Here is a 20867-nt window from a genome sequence, read left to right as displayed (position 1 = left end):
ACCAGGCTGGCCTGGAACTCAGAGATCTGTCTGCCTCTGCCTCCCAAGTGCTAGGATTAAAGGTGTGCGCCACCACCTCCTGGCTCTAAGACTCACTCTTAATTTTTTAAGTTATTTTCATTTTATTACTTTTACTTATGTGTGTGTGTGGGTATATGCATACGTACCTATCAGTGCAGGTGTCTGTGGAAGCCAGAGACTGCAGATTCCCTGCAGCTGGAGTTACAGATGTAACGATCATGCTGGGAACTAAACTCACCTCTGCAGCATTTGCTCTTCACTAATGAACCATCTTTTCAGTCCTGTGCTTTGCTTTTTTGAGACAGTATCTCATATTGCCTAGGCTGTTCTTGAACTCCTGATCTACCATTCCCTCCTCCTGGGTGCTAGATCACAGGTGTTTGCCATCATGCTCAGCTCCCCAGCTGTCTCTTCAGAACATTGTCTGAGTTTATCTGTTAATCATGTCTTACATTGTGTCTGTCCTTACCCAAATTTTCATTATCATGTTATTTCTTTGGCTAAAATCCTCTAATAGTAAGTTATTATACTTAATAAAATCCAAATCTTGGAATGGTATTTTAGTACCCACTCGTGTATTTCTCTCTGTTGTCAATGGTGCTCTAATCACATTAACATTGGCCCTCACACGTGCTAAATTCAACTGTCAAGGATAGTTGGTATTTGCTTTTTCTTCTTTGGTATATATTCATTCTTCCATCTACCTTTTTATGCTTTTTCTTCAAGATGCCCGTCTAAATTCAGTTGTCGTCTCAGAGGCCTCCCCCAGCTACCCTGTATTGAAAGGCTGTGAGTGAACCATTTTCCCATATATTTTCTTCCTAGAATGTACTTGAAAGTGTTAATACTTAGTTCTATCAGTTGTTACAATGTTTTTCTTTCTGTTGTATCTTTGTTGCTTAGAACTGTGCTGAGCTCATATCTGTGTTTAGTAAATAGTCACTGGCTACTGGCTTTTGTAAACTTCCCTCTCCTTGAGTATCCTTTTATTATATTTATATATTTTTTTTTATTTTGGGTTCATGTGTATATATGTGTGGGCAGAAAGAAGTCAGAGGACCAGCTTGTGGTAGTCAGTTCTCTTCTACCATGTGGTTCTGAGAGTCAAACTCGGGTCATCAGGCTTGACAGCAAGTGCCTTTACCCAGTGAACCATCTTGTCTGCCCCAAGTATTCTTAATTTGGAATGTTGGGCAAAAAGAATTTTGCTTCTAGTCAGAGCTAAAAATGACTAGGTTCTTAAATGCAGTGCCTTATTTTGCCTGGCTGAGAAATTGATTGGCAAGGTAGAGGAGCATTTGATTCTTTTAGCCTAAGAAACTTTATATTTTGACTTCTTTTCCTGAAGCCTTAAGGGAAAAAAAAATTTTTTCCCTCCATTCTGTGTAGCCAAGAACCTGACCTGGGCTGACTCTAAGACTGAAGAACACTGAACTCAGTATCCACTGAGCCAAGGTCTGGAAGTCTGCCCCTGATACTGTCTGAAGGCTAAGGCTGAATTCAAATCTTGCTCTGGCTCTTGACTCATATAATAAACCTAGATGAGTTTCTTAACTTCTTCCAGGCTTTGTTTTTCTTACTTGTCTGTTTAGTAACCCCATCTGTTGTAGACCCTAATAATTCCTGGGTTAGTGTTATCACAGCTTTTCACAATGCTGCTGCTTTAGCTCCAGGGGTTTCTAAGAACTGGAGGTTGTGCAGTGCCCCAAGGAGAGGTGCACTCTTTCCTATGGGCCAGCAGAAGATAAAAAGATGTGCTCTTGGGCTGGAGAGATGGCTCAGTGGTTAAGAGCACAGCCTGCTCTTCCAAAGGTCCTGAGTTCAATTCCCAGCAACCACATGGTGGCTCACGCCATCTGTAATGGGGTCTGGTGCCCTCTTCTGGCCTGCAGGCAGAGTACTGAGAATACTGTATACATAATAAATAAATAAATCTTTTTTTTTTTTTTTTAAAAAAGGTGCTCTTTCATGATCTGCAGTGGGCTATACTTCATCCTGCTGATGTTGCTGCTGAAGACGTTAGGACTGTCTGAGGTAGCTCTTTCAGGCTTTGTGTCTGAGGATAAGCTGTGTTTGTCTTTGCTATTCCTTTATTAAAAGCTACCTTTTTTTCTCTTTGCTAGCAAATAGGAAAATCCCTTGCCATTTTTGTGTATTAAGGATAGACTTCTTGGTCTCATTGATTTTTTTTCTTTTCTTTTTTATCTATTTATTTATTTTTAATTTTTTTGAAACTGGGTTTTTCTGTAGCTTTGGAGCCTGTCCGGGAACTTGCTAGTAGACCAGGGCTGGCCTTGAACTCACAGAGATCCACCTGCCTCCGCCTCCCCAAGTGTTGGGATTAAAGGCGTGCGCCACCACTGCCCAGCTTTCTTTTAATTAATATACATTGGTGTTTTGGCATGGGTGTCAGTTCCCTGGAACTGGAGTTATAGACAGTTGCAAGCTGCCATGTGGATACTGGGAATTGAACCAAGGGCCTCGGGAAGAGCAGTCAGTGCTCTTAACTGCTGAGCCATCTCGCCAGCCCCTTTATTTTACATTTTGATAGCTTCTAGCTTCCAGAAAATTGAGCTTCAGTTTCTTCTCAATTCAGTTGCTTTATCTGTCCTTGCTCTGCCTTTAGTTTTTGGGAGTTCTGTTCTCAACATAATTTCCCCAGAATACTTTTAGATAAAATTCCAGGTCTTTTTTTCCTTCTTCATTTTTCTGAGGTAAGTGGGAGTAAGAAAAATCGTCATTCTCCAATTTGGATCTTACGACATTCTATTTCCAGTGCTGAGCACACTTTGTTTTGAGCACAAGCTTTCCTGTGTTTCAGAATTAGGAGCCATCATGGAGAGTTACTTTAAGAAGAAGCTCTAGTAAGTAAGCACAGTCAAATGGCAATGTCGTTTGTGTCTTCAGACAGAGAACCTGTCCAGGGTTAGAGCACTTGTAATATAACCCGGAGTAAACTTACATATGAAACACATTGACTGAGGGCTGGGTAAGATTAAAAAAAAAAAAAAAGTGCATTCTTTGTCTCTTGGGTTTGGTTAGCAGCCCTTTTACTGGGTGCTCCTCTTTTCCCATTCCTTTCTTCTCCTCCGTGCCCTTTCCTTACCCCCTACTGTTGTCTCTCCATCCTCTCCCCTTCTTCCTTTTCCTTCTTTCCTCCCTTAGCAATGCTGGGGATCTAGCCCCGCTCTGGGCATGCTCATGGGCATGACCATGCACTGCCACTGAGGTACACCTGCAGCTAGCCCTCCTACGTGCTAGAAAACCACTCTACCCTGAGCTGCCACTGTACTCCAACTGCTATACCTGGTCTCATTTTATAGTCCTAGAGCAGCCGTGACAAATTTACAGAGATCTACCCACGTGACTCTCCTTCCCAAGTGCTGGAATTAAAGATGTACTCCAGCACAGATGGCCTTGTGCCATGTTCTTTTTTTTTTTTTTTTTTTATTTTGTTTTTTCAAGACAGGGTTTCTCTGTGTAGCCCTGATTGTCCCAAATTACACTCTGTAGACCAGGCTGGCCTCTGCCTTCTGAGTGCTGGGATTAAAGGCCACCACACTTGGTTAAAGTTCTCTCTCTCTTCCTCCATCCCCCCCTTTAATCTCAGGGTGGCCTTGAACTCTTCCAGATCAAACTCAGCCATTCTCATGCCACAACCTCAAAGGTGCCAGGATCGCAAACATGCTACCACACTTGAGCCAAAAATGAATCTTAATAAGGCACTATTATCTGATGGAAGAATTAAATTTGTGCTAACTTTGCTTACTTCAATGTATTTTCATATTTTTAGGAAAATTTCTTTTTAGAGTTTTAGTAGAAAGTTTTTGCAGACAGCCCTTGTTTGTCAGCATTGGGTGTGAGGTAGGTAGGTATTTAGTTTATCTTATAACTCTGTGGAGAATGTCCTCAAATAGATGGCTTTAAAATAACAGTGATTTATTATTTCTCAAGTTGCAGTGGGTTACAGATTGGGCAGGGCCGGTCTGGTCTAGACAGTTCTCTGTCCTTTTGGTATCATTTGATAGTCAGACATTCCATCTGATGTCTAACTGACTTGGCCATAATGTCCAAGAGGATTTCATGCCTTTTTGAAGCACAATTAATAAAAACTCAGGGACAGGTATTGGGGTTCAACTTGAAGATCTGAAACCTCAACTTCAGTCCGGAAATGGTGATCCTGCCTCCAGGAATCTCAGAATGAGACTATGACTGAGAGCTGTTTTCTCCTGTTTCTAAGGCCTGGGATTAAAGGCATGCACCAACTGGTTTCTATGGCAAACTATTATGGCTACTGGGACTAAAAGTGGTTGTTACCACTGCCTGGTCTGTCAGACTGACCAGTGGGGTTGTTTTACTGTCTGCTCTTCAGGCAAGCTTTATTTATTAAAATACAAGTGAAATGCCACTATGACTTCTTTTTTTTTCCCACTTTGATAGCCATCTTCTGCTCCTCTTCCTTTATTTATTTATTTATTTATTTTTGTGTGTGTGTGTGTGCTGAGATTACAGACCCATGATTGATGGGCATAGAAGAGCTCAGTGGTAGACTCCCGGGGAAGAGATGGGGGACAGTAAGGAATTGTTGGTAACTGCCTTGAAGAGAACCTTTCACAGGCAGAAAGAATGAGGATCGTTGTAGAGAATCTTTGAGTCCAGGTGGTGATGAGGGACCACCAACATATTTATCTGTCATATTGATGAGAAGGGGAATAGGATAAAACTATATATAAAGCTTTATTTTTTTTCTTCTCAGGCATATATATGTTGTTTGTGGTTGACAAAGATCTATATTGATTTGACAGTTTGGTCAATCATAGTCTGTCGAGTATATATATGCATATGTTTGGAGTTTATTGTAGCAAGCTTTTTCAAATGTAGTTAGATTTTCCTTTGTGGCACCACCAGTTCCCCAATAATGACACAGGGACCTAATATTAATTATGAAAGCTTAGTCTTTAGCTTAGGCTTGTTTCCAACTAGCTCTTATAACTTAAATTAACTCTTAATTTTTAATCCATGTTCTTCCACATGGCTGATTACCTCATCTCCATATTGCACGACCTGTTTCCCTGTGTCTTGCTGGTAAATCCCCCACCCCTTTTATTTACACCAGGGTCCTCTCAGCCCAGAGTCCTGCCTAGCTATCGAGTGTTGAGTTCTTTATTACAGCAGCCACAGCGACACATCTTCACAGCGTACAGATATCCGATAACACTCACCCCTTTTTGTTTTAAATAGAAAGGAAAAGTTTTAACTCCAATACAATAAAACTACATACAATAAGAGCAATTATCAAGTAAGAATTACATTTACAATGTCCAGTCCATTTGTATTTAGTAAATTCGGAGAAATTAGGCTGGAGAGATGGCTCAGCAGTTAAGAGCACTAGCTGCCCTTTCAAAGGTCCTGAGTTCAGTTCACAGCAACCACAGTCACCTTTTATGTCCTGCTTGTCCAGTTTGGACACCATACTGTCAGCAGTCGAGGCAAGGACGGTTTCTTGCCCAGTGGTTGACTTTGTACACAAAAAAACAAATTCCATATGAAGTTTCTTTAATGCCCATCATCCTTTTTTGAAATAGATTAGTGCTGCCAGGAGCAGATGTGTCTCACTGTCATGAAAAGCCTTGTTTTATTAAAACAACTTAAACGCCATTTTTTGTAGGCCTCTGAAGTTTTGGAGATCACCTATCTATTTAAAATTTATCTGTTTAACCTTGAAAACATACCTAATATGAATATAAATTTGATTGTTAGATGACTAACTACTAACCTGCATTTTTGTTTTGTTTTGTTTTTTGAGATAGGGTTTCTCTGTAGCTTTGGAGCCTGCCCTGGAACTAGCTCTTGTAGACCAGGCTGACCTTGAATTTATAGAGATCCACCTATCTGCCTCCCAAGTGCTGGGATTAAAGGCATGCACTACCACCACTCGGCTAACATGTATTTTTTAATTATCCTAAATAGTTTGTAATAATAACTTTCAAGAACTAGAAGTTTATATTATATTTTTAAATGAGCTGTACAGGTACAATACCTTAAGAGTAGAAACATATATACAGTATAACAGAAATAACTTTAAAATTGTATTAATATACAAAAATACATATTTGAGACTAGTAGTTATTTTAAAAGTAGATTTAATAATCTACTTTTTTATCTTACTATTCTTATACTATATCGCCCCTTTTTTCTTCTTCAGAAAGATATTCCTAAATTTAATCCCCTTCGCTCAGCTTTCTCTCTGAACATGGCCAGTAACAGCTTGCAACCAAACCCCTAAAACAATGACAAACATCCATAGCTCACTGAATGTCCAAAACCCATCCGTCCCACCTCCTGGGAATGTGGGTGACTTGTTCTCTAGACTGCTTCCTGTTGTTCAGGGGCAATGACATCTTTAGGGGACTCAGAAAATTTTGGTAATGATCAAGTCCTGGGAGAGCTAGCCGTATTACTTTTTGTCCAGTTGCTGTGATGAGAAAATGTAAAGTTTATCTGAAGTCTTAACTGGATAGTCTGTGAGGCTGGACTGTCTCAGCTAGCAGCTTTGAAGTTGTTCTGGATGCAGAACTCTGAGGAAACTGCAACAGGCATCTGAGAGGCTGGATCAGCTGGGCTCCTTGTCTTTATTGGCATTTGGTCCATTTTTTTTTCTTCTGAAAACACATATACTTTAAAAGGTAACATATATCTGCATTGACACAAGTGTAGAATTGTGGTGTGCACAAATCAGCTGAAGATATTTTTGTTCTATGTTTGAGCAGGGAAAAGGCATCTTTTGACTTTTTAAGTCTGTTTGAACTATGTAACCAAACTGTAACATAAATCTCCATTCTGCCATATGAAAGGATAGCATGTAATAAGTCATGGGGGACTCTTTTGCTACCGAGATCTGTCATGTCTCCTGCAGTCTCAGAGCTGCTCCCATGTCAAGGGATCCACTCACACATCACCCATCTTGTTTTCCTGTTGTGTGTTGTTTTTGCTCTTACTCTTTTCGCTCTTTTGAGGGGTCCACCATCCTGCTCCTAAATAAATTGCACACAGGGGCTTATTCTTCATTATGAGTACCTGGTCTTAACTTGGCTTGTTTCTTTCCAGCTTTTCTTAAATTATCCCTGACTACCTTTTGCCTCTGGGCTTTTTTTCAGTTCCTTTTCTTCTGTGTATCTGACTTTCACTCTTACTCCGTGGGTGGCTGGGTGGCTGACCCCTGAGGTCCTCTTTGTCTTGTTCTCTCATTGCTTGCTCCTTCTTCTCTTTCAGATGTCTCCTATTCATACTCTCTGCCTGCCACCCTGCCTATCCTTGCTCCTGTTTTGCTACTGGCCACTCAGCTCTTTATTAGGACCACCAGGCAAAGAATCACAGCTTCACAGAGTTAAACAAATTGCAGCATAAACAAATATGTAAATGGAGGCTTTTCTCCATCTTGCCCTGTCCCAGTGGATCAATTTCTCTCTGCTTTACAGTCCCTGCGGTCACTTATAAGATAACCGCTTAGGGGTTGGGAGAGACAACTCAGAGGTTAAGAACACTGACTGCTCTTCCAAAGATCCCGAATTCAATTCCCAGCAACCACATGGTGGCTCACACCATCAATAATGAGATCTGGTGCCCTCTTCTGGCCTGCAGGCATATATGCAGGCAGAATACTCTATACATTATAAATCTTAAAAAAAAAAGACAGCCACTTCGAGACTTAATATTAATTGTAATTGTTTGACCAATGGCTTATGTATATTACTGACTAGCTCTTGCAATTAAATTAACCCATTACTACTAATCTGTCTATCTTTACATTGGCCCTGGCTTACTGGTGATGCCCTGGCATGTTACTCCTTTGGAGGCTTCATGGCATCTCTGCAAGTCCACCTTCTTTCTCCCCATATCTCTGTTTGGATTTCCTGCCTAGCTATATTCTGCCTGGGTGTTGGACAAAATAACTTTATTCATCAACCAATAAGAGCAGCACATATTCACAGCATACAGAGGAATCCTACATCATTTTTTCTTGTGTTTTTCCTTCATGTCTTAAGCCAAGATTTTCAGGAGGTCTCCACCAAATCAATTATGTTTATTGATATTATGTTTGAAGAAATCCATAGCTTTTGTTTTCTGTGGAAACAAAGGCATAACCTCTCCTTCAACACAACATATTTTCTGACTTCCATTCTGAAATTAGGCATCTTTAAAATGTATAGGGTAGTTTAGCAGTTTTTTTCCCCACAATTCAGTATCTTTCAGTAGCTGTCATTTTTTATTAGCATTTAAGAAAAGGTAACAAAGCAGTGCATGATCCTCATGCACTATATTTCACATTCTTACATGACATATTTCTTTTTATATTAAAGAATTTAAAGAATTCACTGTATTATTTTTAAACTATTTTTTTTATGACTGATTATACCGATTTTCTTTTCTTTCTTCGATATTAAGCACACTGTAGCTGTTCAGAGGTTTTCTTCACCTGAACCTGTGTATGTGTCTGTAGCCTTCTCTGATTACATGAGCCAAAGCTTACTCTGCTAGGTCCTCTCTCTGGGCAGAGCTCTGCTGCAGTGACTGGTTTCCACCTTCCTGGTTCCTGAGAGCCTGGCCTCATCCGGCTGGTATGCTGCCTGGAGCTGCTCTACCCACTTGAGCTCTGGCACGTTTCCAGGTTCATGCTGTGGTAGGCCTTTTTACCCAGTCTCCCGCCACTGAGCAGCACACTGCCATCTTTTCATAAACCCCTTTCAAGTGCCCCGTAGCAGGGCCTCTTAAAAGATGTTTGTCTCTGTATGCTAGGAGCACCAAGCCTACTTGGAATTTTTTTCCCCCAGCTTTCTCAGGCTCTATGTAGATCTAGATGCCTCCAATTGGGTACCAAATGTAGCAAACTTTTTTGTCAGTTATCTTTGAACTGGCAACCGCCAAAATAATGACATGGAGACTTTTAAAGAAATATTTATTAATTTATTTATTATGTATACACTATTCTGTCTGTGTGTATGCCTGCAGGCCAGAAGAGGGCACCAGACTCCATTACAGATGGTTGTGAGCCACCATGTAGTTGCTGGGAATTGAACTCAGGACCTTTGGAAGAGCAGGCAATGTTCTTAACCTCTGAGCCATCTCTCCAGCCCGACATGGAGACTTATTAATTATGAAAACTTGGCTACTCACTAGCTTAGGCTGGTCCCACTAGTTCTTATAACCTGTTTCTATTAACCTATGTTCTGCCACATGGACAGGTTACCTCTGCTCTGTAGCATATGTCCACCGTCTTTACGGTCTCATTGGCGTGATCCACATGCCTTAGATTCTTACTCTCTCTCTGGATAGCCCACTTGTTGCTCCTGCCTCACTGCTGGCCATTCAGCTCTTCATTAAACCAATCACAGTGACACATTTCCTACAGTGTAACAAATATTCTGAAAGTCTGTCTTCTCATTGTCAGGTGAAAGTAAATTTACTGTGGTATTTATTTCTACTTTCCAATAGGCACTTATTCTCATTTTTATCAGGATGATAGTAGGATTTTATGGTAAATACATAATAACAGACTTTCATGACTGTCCCCTTATTGTACTTAAGAGATTTCAAAGTTAAAGGCTGATTACTTTTTGGTGAAATGTTCTTAACTTCTCTGTTCTCTGAAAAAAACTATTACCTGAATTTCTGAGAAAGAGCACAAGAATGATTTTTATTTTTTTCTCAGCATAATTTGTTCTATTTTCTGTTTTACTTTTTGAGACCAAGCCTTGTTTTGTTCATAAATATAGCTCAGGCTTGGCTTGTCATGATGACATATGTGGGCCATCTAGCATCATTTTTAAATTTTTTTTTTCCAAGACAGGGTTTCACTGTTCTGGAACTCACTCTATAGACCAGGCTGGCTCCGAACTCACAGAGATCCGCCTGCCTCTGCCTCCCGAGTGCTGGGATTAAAGGCGTGCACCCCCACTGCCCGGCTTTCCCCTCCCCCGCCCCTGTTTTGATTTTGAAGACAGGGTTTCTTTGTATAGTTCTGGCTGTTCTGGTACTCATTTTGTAGACCAGGCTGGCCTCAAACTTAGAACTCTGAGATCTGCCTGCCTCTGCCTCCCAAATGCAGCAACTAAAGGCGTTCCCCACCACCACCTGGCCATTCTTTAATTTTAATTGTCTGCTTTTCTTTTGCTTCTGTTTTCTTTGTGTGTATGTATGTGTTGTGTTCATGTGGGTTTGTTCATGGAGATCAGAGATAAATGTTGGGTGTTACCTTCCGTCACTTTCTTGAGACAGGGTTTCCCATTAAATCTGGAAGTCACGAATTGGTCTAGACTAGCTAGCCAGTAAGCCCCTGGAACTCTCCAGTCTTTGCCCCATCTCCACCCCATCCTACCTCCAGTACTGGGAATACCAGTGTATACTACCATGCACTTTTATAAATGGGTGCTAGGAGGCTCTAACTCAGGTCCTCACAGCTTGCATGGCAGGCACTCTGCAGATGAGTCACTCACCCAGCCCCATGTGTTTTTGACCTCTGAGGAAAGGAACACTAAAAATATAAAGTATACAGATTAGCAGTTGATAAAGCATGAAGTGAGTGGAACATGGTTAGTATAATATATGGAGTGTCAGGCTAGCACATGAACTTGGAAACAGTTGTAGGTGACTGTCTTCCTGTGGTAATTAGGTATGTAGATTTTGGTGTCAGACTTACTGGGGTCAGTTTTTTCTTTACTTTTTTTTTTTAGATACAGGGTTTCTCGGTGTAGCCTTGGCAGTCCTGGAACTCACTGTGTAGATCAGGCTTAAGGTGTTTTTTTTTTTTTTTTTTTTTTTTTTGACAGTGACTCATCAGGTTTTCTGGGTTCAAATTATGAATCTTCTACTCTAGGAATGATTTTTTTGCATTTCACGTTTGGGTGGGGCTATGAGATTATGAAGAAGTTCCTTTGTGAATTTACAAATTTACAATTGAAGCATATGAGACAGAGAGCAGGAGGAGGATAACCTGAAAGTCAACCTGACACACTGTAGCGCCTTACTTCCAACAAGTGCTATGCAAAGTGCTAAGGTCAGAGCCTGGCACATAACAATGTTAGCTGTTACTGTAACTGTTACCTCATACTATTGGAGGTAATATCTATTTGAGGCATATAGACAGTAAATGCAGAATATTTTGGATTAAGAATATGAAGAATACTCTTGCTGTTTATTTTCATAGTACTTTATGTAGCTGACATACTAACTTGCATCAGATGTGTGCGCTGCTACTTACCGAGTAGATAATCTTTATTGACCTTTATTTATTGTTTAAGATTCTTTAAATTTGTGTAGCCATCTTCTTAAACAACTATTATCTACCCTCGTCTCTGAAAAAAAAAACATTTTCAAGTAATTTTACAAACTGTACATTTTATGTTTTATGAATTTTTTATCTTTTCATTATCAATCCTGTAGTAACCACATGGTTAGAAAGATAATCTTCCACTTTAAAGTTTTCATTTCTTTTTTCTTTTTGTGGTTTTTCAAGACAGGGGTTCTTTGTGTAGCTTTTGGATCCTGTCCTGAAACTTGCTCTGTAGAACAAGTGGGTCTCGAACTCACAAAGATCCGCTTGCCTCTGCCTCCTGAGTGCTGGGATTAAAGGCGTGCACCGCCATTGCTCGACAAGTTTTCATTTCTTAATATATGGTAATATGAATTTTAATATGTCAAAAGAGAAAAAAGATGACTCTGATAAAAAGTTTAATTTGAAATGGTTTTGAGCATACTACAGTAGATACTTTTTTGTAGGATTTTATTTGTTCATTTATTTGATGCTTGAGAACCATTTAAAAATTATTTTATGTGTATGAGGGTTTTTTGCCTATCTGTTTGAATATATACCATGTTCATACTTGAGGACCATTTAAAAGTTATTTTATGTGTATGAAGGATTTTGCCCATGTATATGTATGTGTTCCACATTCATGCATGGTGCCTGTGGTAATCAGAAGAGACTATTGGATCTCCTGGAATTAGAATTACAGATGGTTGTGAACTGCCATGTGGGTGCTGGGAACCCAACCTGGTCCTCTAGAAGAATAGTCAGAGCTCTTAGCCACCAAGCCATCTTTCCAGCCCTTTGAGGACTGTTTTATTAGTTTGATAACCCCTCCGTCCCAGCCAGGAGCTTGATGTGGAGACTGGGTTGGTCCCAGATTCACAGAAATTTCCTCACCTCTGCCTCATGAGTGAGTGCTGATATTAGATAATATGCTGCCACACCTAGAAAAATCCTACGCTGGGAGTTGAATTTAGGCCATCTGGTTGAATCCAGGAACTCTGTTGCTAGACCATGTGGAAGAGGAAAGAGGAGGAGGAGGGAGAGTCATGCTTTTTGAGTTAGGATCCAGAAAAACTGGGCAGGAGAAGGCTGTAAGGAGCTGTATTGAGGGAGAGGTCTGTAGAGAAATTGAGAATGTCTAGAGTTTCAGGGCAAGTCTGCTAACAGTTTTGCATACAAAGGCAGGAAGAATTACTTTTTTTGAATTAGAACTCAGAGAAGCCTGTTGTGGTTTTTCTTTCTTTCTTTCTTTCTTTCTTTCTTTCTTTCTTTCTTTCTTTCTTTCTTTTTTTTTATTTTGAAACAGGGTCTCACTCTGTAGCCCTGGCTGTCCTGGAACTCACTATGTAAACAAGGCTGGCCTCAAACTCACAGAGATCCGCCTGCCTCTGCCTCCCGAGTGCTGGGATGAAAGGCGTGCGCCACATCCCCCCCCCCCCCCCCCCCCGCCCCCCGCCGCCTCTCTTGGAATTCTTTGTAGACCAGGCTGACCTCGAACTCTCAGAGATCCGCCTGTGTCTGCCTTGCCTCCCAACTGCTGGGATTAAACTCCTTTTTTTCAGTGTTGACTTCCTGTGCAGCAGGAAAGTTTAATAGCATTGGACTAACCACACGCCCAACACTTAGAACTGGGATTTAATCAGCTGCTGTTAACATGGATGTGTTTATCTGCCTGTCTCTCATCTGTATGACTATACTACACTGTTTCTAGCTTAGAAATTATGATTAAAATGACATTGCATGTAACTTGTCCATCTAGATTCAATCACAGTTAGTACTTTGTCTCCTAAAATATCTTTCAGTAGAAACACGGTTCATGATAATAGTTCTCCTACTTCTGGGTGAGTTTGCCTTCAGAATTGGCTACTTGTTTACTTGTTTATAGTTTTGAATTGTTTTGTTTCCCAAAATTCTGTTTCTCCCCTAAATTTAGTCTAGTGTAAAAGACTGACAAGAGACAGATATGATAATGAGGGGTTTGGTGCTTTTTAGATTTTGGTTCTATATAGTGTTGTTTGAATTGTCCTATAGTGTGCTTTGTAGTAAGGTCCTGCTGATGAAAACAAAGCTTCCAATTATAGAAAAACTTCTGTGTAGAAACTCCACCCACATGGTGTTCTGTAAAGCACCAGACCACTTTTAGGCCTCTAATTAAAGACTTGACATTTTGTAGTTAATTTTCCAGTTGTTGGGAGAACTTTAGTTATGCAAGTGATCTTAGGTTATTTAAAGAATTTTTTAAATTTATCTTTCTTTTGATGGTACTGGACATCAACCCACGGCTTCATGAAGTCTATACAGTTATTGAACCATTGAGCTATCTAACCAGCTCAAGATTTAAAATAAAAAGATTTAGGATTATTTTATTATTATTTGTATGTTATCTCTGTGAGCATTTGTTACATACAAATTTTATTACATTTATTTTAAAATTTATTTTATGCATTGTGTATATACTCGCACATGCAGATGCTATATCACATTTGTAGAGGCCAGAGGACAGCCTTTGTTGAGGTGGCTCTAGGGTTTGAACTCAGGCTGTCAGACTTGGCAGGAGTGCTACTATTTGCTGAGCCATGTCACCTGCCCCAGATTGTAATTTTTTTCCCCAAGAGTTAAATCTTGGATTAAAACCTATATATTACTGAATATGGCTGATTTTATTCTTAGATTTTTGTCTTCATGTACATATTCAGGTGGCAGACACATTAACAGTTAAATAAATGAGGAAATTGAACTCTATTAGCAGCTAAGCAGGGGGCTGGGGTGCCTGCAACTCAGTTAGTAGAGTGATTGCCTAACATGTGTGAAACTCACCCTAGGTTTAATTTCTAGCACTGAAAACTGTGTGCTGATACATTGGGGAGGTGGAGGCAGGAGGATCATAGTTCATAGAAGTTCATAGTCATTCTTGGCTCCCTAGGGAGCTGGGGGAAGTTGTTAGAAAACAGCTGAAGGGGTTTTAATTTTTGGAATCACAGTCTCCAAATGCTATAAGAGAAGACCAGCTTGTCAGATGGCTCAGCAGTCATATTGCTTTTGTATATGACCTGATCTCAGTTCTGAGCACCTGCGTGCTCACAGGATGACCTCCTCCTTCAGCTCCTTCAAACTACCCACAGAGGATTCGATGTCCTCTTCTGGACATCACTGGCAACTGCACTTACTTTGTCCACGCTCCTGCAATGCACAAAGACAACATACTTTAAAATGTTAAAAAATATTAATTAATTTTCTAAAGACAGGGTCTCTTTTGAGACATGGTGTAGCCCTTCTTGGCCTAGAACTGTCTGCCTCTGCCTCCCACGTTCTGGTATTATAGGAACGCACCACCACACTCAGCTTTTCTACAGACAGATGTGTGTGTGTGTGTGTGTGTGTGTGTGTGTCTAAAGAATTAGTTACGTTGTAGGTACAGTTGTTAAGTTGTTGCTTCTAGTGTTTGTTTTGTTTGCTGTTATGGATTGAGCCTGGTTCTTTTAGTGTGCTAAAAAGCATATATTCTCTACTATTATGTTACACTCCTAATTTCAATTCTTTTTGCCTTATTTTATGGATGTGGAGATAGTCTTAGTTGCATTTAATCATTTTGGCCACACACACAGTCTTTATTTTTTTAGGCTTTTTGATATAAGGTTTCTCTGTGTAGCCCTGGCTGTTCTAGAATAAATTTAAGTCGTTTTGTAGATTGCTGGCCTTTAGCTCCCAAGCGCTGGGATTAAAGGTGGGTGCCAGCACTACCTTGCTACTAAACAGTTACTTTATTTGTTCTCTGAATATGTTTTGCTTTGTTGTTTGCTAACTACCTTTGAAATGTTTTTTAGAAATTTGCTACTTTGAGAAATTGTGGCACCTGTGGGTTTCCTTGGCCTTATTCTTGGGAACCGTAGTGAATTTAGGAGGATTCACTAATAATGACAACTGGTAACAGCAGTGAACATCAACACTTCCACATCTCTGTACTTACCTGGAGCCTTACAACAATTTTACAGAGAAGGAGGACCCTGAGTCTCAAAGGTTTTAAGTGACTTACCCAAAGTCTTTTTCCCCCCTACTCTGTATAGGTTGGTTGGTTTGAAACAGAGTCTTAAGGAGTAGTTCTGGCTGGCTTGAAATTAGGTTTGTTGGCTAGGTTGACCTCTTGTTTCTTGTTTTTGTTTCGTTTTGTTTTTGATTCTTTGTAGCCCTGACTATCCTGGAACTTGCTCTGTAGACCGGTTGGCCTCGAATTCACAGAACTGTGCCAATCTCTGCTTCCTGAGAGCTAGAATTAAAGGCGTGCACCACTGCCACCCAGCACCAAAAATATTAACTAGAAGGTGGAAGAATTTCATTGGCTTAGATGATGAAATTGCAAGAAGGACCTGTAACTTTTAGTTCCTAGTGAGCTGTGGCATACTTTAGATGATTCTTGTAGAGTAGTTAAATGGCAGAGAAAATCTGTGAAGGTAATTCCCCACACTTTATCTTTTCTTTCTCCCCTCCCCCACCCCCAAGACAGAGTCTCTGTAGCTTTGGAGTCTGTCTTGGAACTAGGTCTTGTAGACCAGGTTGGACTCGAACTCACAGAGATCTGCCTGCCTCTGCCTCTCGAGTGCTGGTATTAAAGGTGTGTGCCACCACCACCCGGCCCCCTCACTTTATCTTTTTGAATGATTAGTTTTATGTGTTTATTTAATTGGGTTGGAATGTTGACACTGATTTGTGTGTGTGTGTGTGTGTTTGTCATTTTCTCTTCTACTTGTATACAGCTTTTTATGATTAAGCAGTTATTTGGGGGACTTCACAATGGCACAGACACTGTTCTAGATGCCTCTTCACTTCTGCCCACTAGTCAGTCAGACTGGTTTGAACTCTTGAATTTAGGTTCCCTGGGAATTGATAGACATGCTTTTCAGTAATTTTTTTGGCAGGGAGTGGGAGGGGAGAGACAGGATTTCTCTTTGTAGCTCTAGCTGTCCTGAAACTCACTGTAGAGCAGACTGACCTCGAACTCAGATCGGCCTGCCTCTGCTACCACTGCCTGCCCTTTTTAGTGAACTTGATGTTTAGCTTTTTAGTTGTCTTGATATTTGTAGGAACTCATTCTGGTTTTGATTCCTGTAGGAACTTAATGTTATATCATGGTTCTTTGGATTATACAATATTTGTAACATATTCTTTGTTTTTCCTTTTGAGTTATATGAGAACAGAAAGGCAAATTTTTTTAAATTTATATTTTGAACATTGTTGTTTTGCTTGCATGTACGTCTGTGTGAGGATGTCAGAAGCCCTGGAACTGGAGTTACAGAGTTGTGAGCCGCCATGTGAGTGCTAGGAACTGAACCCAGGTCCTCTGGAAGAGCAGCCAATGCTCATAACTGCTGAACCATCTCTCTACCCCTTTATTCTATTTTACTGTTTTAAAGAATGGACCTGGCCAATGAAGTTGTTCAAGGGGTAAAGGTGCTTGCTGCCTAATGACTTAAATTTGATTCCTGGAACTCACAGGGTTAAAAGAGAGAACTGACTGCTGCAGGTTATGCTGTGACTTGACGTGTGCTCCCACACGCACACACACCCACCCCACACAAGCCAAGGGGACTGCTGCTACTGTGTCTACAGTTGTTATGAGATTATAAATGACTTACTTGTACTTTTTATTGCATTGTTAGGTCAAAGGATTTTCAAAGTGTTTCTTCTGAAGCTTTCTATATTAGGTAAGATAATTATGGTTTCAATACAGAGTTAAGGTGAACGTTAGTGCTGTTTTTCTCGAACCTTCTTGGTTAGTAGTAAAAGGTACGAAATAGTTCAAGTATTTGTTAGTTTGAACAGAGGGTTCACACCTAAAATTTTGTTTCTAATCTAAGTTGTACAAGTCATCAAAGCGATCATTTCCTTCTGTTATTTAGCTGTAATCTACTCTGGAGGTTGGCCTCAACTTTTTGTTAACATTTTTACTGTGTATATATTTTTGTGGTTTACTAGTTGGTGAAGAGAGGCTGGGGTGTGTCGTGGTGGTACAGTGCTTGCTAAACAAACTCAGGGTCCTGAATTCAAGCCTCAACACCCAAACACAGCAAAGCAAACAAAAACAAAACAAAGCATGGTAAGAATTATAGCATGAGAATGAATCAGAGTTTTGTATTTGACACTTTGTAGTGTACTGTTACCTGCTGAGCCATCTTGCCACCTTCCTCTCCTTTTATTTTAAGACATGGCCTTGCTCTGCAGCTCAGGATATTTTGGAACTTGTCTTGTAGCCTGGTCTGGCTTCAAAGCCTTGATCATCTTGTCTGACTGTATGGGCTTAGGAAATTGGGGCTTGCCTTACTCTGGAATCTTTCTGACCTTATCCATTATTAGAGGAAGAAAACGGCTTCAGCACAAGCTGTAAATATTTTTCCTTTGTCTGTATTTGGATACATCTGATTGTGTGCTCTTTAGATTGCAGCTGTTTGAGAAATGGAAGGAGGAAGTTATTGTTTGACTCTTATAATAAGCAGTTACTTCCTCCTTTGTTTTATTTTACTTTCAGAGTTTTTATTTTGTGTGTGTGTGTGTGTGTGTGTGTAAGAGAACAACTTTGTGAGGTGGTTTTTTTCCTTCTACCTTTTACAATGGTTATGGGGATCAAACTTAGGTCTCTGTGGCAAGTACCTTTACCTGCTGAGCCATCTTGCCACCTTCCTCTCCTTTTATTTTAAGACAAGGCCTTGCTCTGCAGCTCAGGATGTCTTTGAACTTTTCATGAAAAGTTCCTGATCGGGCTTCAAAGCCTTGATCTTGTCTCAGATTCACAAATGCTCTGATTATAGGTTTGTGCAACTATGACCCACTCTGAGAGTTACTACTTTTGAAATTTAAAAAGCAAAAAGAAGCCAGGCATAGTGCCTTATGTCTGAAATCCCAGTATCAGTAGGAACAGGAGGCCAGTTTGGGCTGTATAACCTCTGTCTTAAAAAACTGAAGTAGAGCTGGGCATGGTGGTGCACGCCTTTAATCCCAGCACTCAGGAGGCAGAGACAGGCATCTCTGAGTTTGAAGCCAGCCTGGTCTACAGAGTGAGTTCCAGGACAGCTCAGGCTGTTATGCAGAGAAACCATGTCTTAAAAACCAAACAACAGAAACTGAAGTAGACCAGCTTTTAAAATTATCAAGCCACAGGTATGGGGATATAACTTGGTTGGTAGAATGCTTACCTAGGATGAAAGAAAGAAGCTCTGGGTTCAGTTCCCAGCACCACATAAACTAGGCATGGTGATAGATTGTAATCCCAGCCCTAGGAAAGTGGACTCAGGAGGATGAGAAGTTTAAGCTGCATAGTTTGAGGGCAGCCTGAACTATATGAATTTTGTCTTTAAAAATGTTGTATTGTTACCACTCAGACAACCATTGTGTTTTTTAATCTGTCCCCCTCCCTCTCCTCTCCTCTCCTTCTCTCTCCCTCCTCACCTTCAGTGCTAAAGACAAAATCAAGGGCTTTAGAAATGCTAGACTACCATTCTACTATTGAGCTATAGCCCCCCATCCCCAGCCCTTCTGCAAAATTTTTGTCTAAGTCACTGTGCTGTGATTTTCCAAAGTATTTTAAAGTATTACTGATTTTTTTTTTATAGTGCTAGAAATTGAATACAGGGTCTCATGCTAAATAGGAGCTCTCCCACTGAGCTACACGCCCAGCCTGATTATTTATGTTTGTTATTGTGTATATGTGGTATGTGTATGTGTACATGTTTGTATTTATCTTAGGCTCTGTTCTATTGCTGTGAAGAGTCACATGACCACAGCAACTTATAAAAGAAAGCATTCAATTGGGGGCTTGCTTACAGTTTCAGAGCGTGATTCTATGACCATCACGGTGGGGAGCATGTCACCAGGCAGAGTTTATATCTGATTTATAAGCGAGAGAGAGAGAGAGAGAGAGAGAGAGAGAGAGAGAGAGAGAGAGAGAGAGAGAGAGGGGTGCATGTACACCCGGGCCTAGACTTGGCATTTGAGAACTCTATGCTCACTACCAGTGACACATCTGCTTCAACAAGGCTGCACCTCCTAATCCTCCAAAATAGTTTTACTGTCTAGGGACCATGCATTCAAATATATGAGCCTGTGGGGCCTACTCTCATTCAAACTAGAGATAGATACTAGGCATTGTTTTCAGTTGCTCTCCACCTAATTTTTTGAGACAGGACCTCTCGTTGAATCTGGAGTTCACTGATTTTACTAGGCTAGCCAGCTAGTACATTCCAGGAATCTACTTGTCTCTATTTCTCAGTGCAGCAGGCTGTATACTGCTGTGCCTGGCTTTTTACTTGGGCTCTAGGGATCTGAACTAACGCTTCCTAGGTGTTTATTTTCTGTTGTAATAGGGATTGAGCCCAGGCCTGTACCACTAGGCCCTGTCCACAACCCCACCTTTTGTTTTCAGTCGGAGGTCTTCGTCATTTTTATTACGAGCAAAGTTTTTCTGACTAAGAACTGGGGCTGGAGAGATGGCTCAGAGGTTAAGAGCACTGGCTGCTCTTCCAGAGACCCTGAGTTCAATTCCCAGCAACCACATGGTGGCTCACAACCATCTGTAATGAGATCTGGTGTCCTCTTCTGGCCTGCAGGCATAAATGCAGATAGAATACTGAGAATACTGTATACATAATAAATAAATCTTTTTAAAAAAGACTAAGAACTGAATAATTTTGATGGAAATGTTCAGTTTTTCATATGTAAAGTAGGGCTATAGAAGGAATATGACAAGATGAAATATTTTTGAAAGAGAAACCTCAGAAGTCCCTTTCTTGGTAGCCATAGTTAAATAGGAAAGGACACTTTCTCTTTTGAGCTAGACTTGTGTTTGCATGGAAATTGTAGGCATTATTTGGCATTGTTCCTCATTCCTTAGATTTCCATGAAGACAGCTGACAAGGACCTGAATGGCCTCATTTTAGCTGCTTCTGTGTGTGGAGCTATTATTTGCTCCTTTAGTTCTGCTCCCTGGTGTGACAGTGGCTCCTGAGCACCATGAAGGTTGTCCCAGAGAAGAATGCTGTACGGATCCTCTGGGGCCGAGAACGGGGCACTCGTGCCATGGGTGCGCAGCGGCTTCTGCAGGAGCTGGTAGAAGATAAGACACGGTGGATGAAATGGGAAGGCAAGGTAAGGATTTGTGGGGATGACAATAAGGTGGCACCTTAGAGTAGATTATGGCAGAGAGTGAGAATGTATTTTATCTTCTTTATGAGATTTGATACAGCTAGTTTGGGGAATTTTTTTTTTTTCGAGACAGGGTTTCCCTGTAGTTTCTAGAGCCTGTCCTGGAACTAGCTCTTGTAGATCAGGCTGACCTCGAACTCAGAGATCCGCCTGCCTCTGCCTCCCGAGTGCTGGGATTAAAGGCGTGCGCCACCACCGCCCGGCTGGGGAATTGGTTTATAATGTGAAAGCTAAGACTAGAAATATTTTTTCCTGTAGAGTAGACATTTTTCCTGAATTTAGATTTATCTTGATTTATAACTTGATCATTGTCTTTATAGTTTTAGTCTGTACTAAATCTAGAATAGCT

At 40.6% G+C, this 20867-nt stretch overlaps 1 protein-coding gene across 6 annotated transcripts in view; it reads left to right on the top strand.

Annotated features, from left to right (window-relative positions):
- The window catches only part of Ambra1 (autophagy and beclin 1 regulator 1), a 196660-nt gene that overhangs the window by 24028 nt on the left and 151765 nt on the right, over positions 1 to 20867 (top strand). For 4 of the 6 annotated variants that reach the window (XM_042055058.1, XM_042055057.1, XM_038329517.2 and 1 more), the window contains exons 2-3: positions 16984 to 17028; positions 20208 to 20461. In XM_042055058.1, the coding sequence (XP_041910992.1) occupies positions 20327 to 20461 (135 nt within the window). In that variant the 5' untranslated portion in view covers positions 16984 to 17028; positions 20208 to 20326. The remainder of the gene's footprint in view (positions 1 to 16983; positions 17029 to 20207; positions 20462 to 20867) is intronic. The other 2 variants (XM_038329514.2, XM_038329515.2) reach the window with 1 other exon arrangement.

This window comes from Arvicola amphibius, chromosome 5 (assembly GCF_903992535.2).
Source record: "Arvicola amphibius chromosome 5, mArvAmp1.2, whole genome shotgun sequence".
NCBI lineage: Eukaryota > Metazoa > Chordata > Mammalia > Rodentia > Cricetidae > Arvicola > Arvicola amphibius.
Note: the sequence above shows the minus strand (reverse complement) of the source record. Positions and strands in the feature narration are given on the sequence as shown.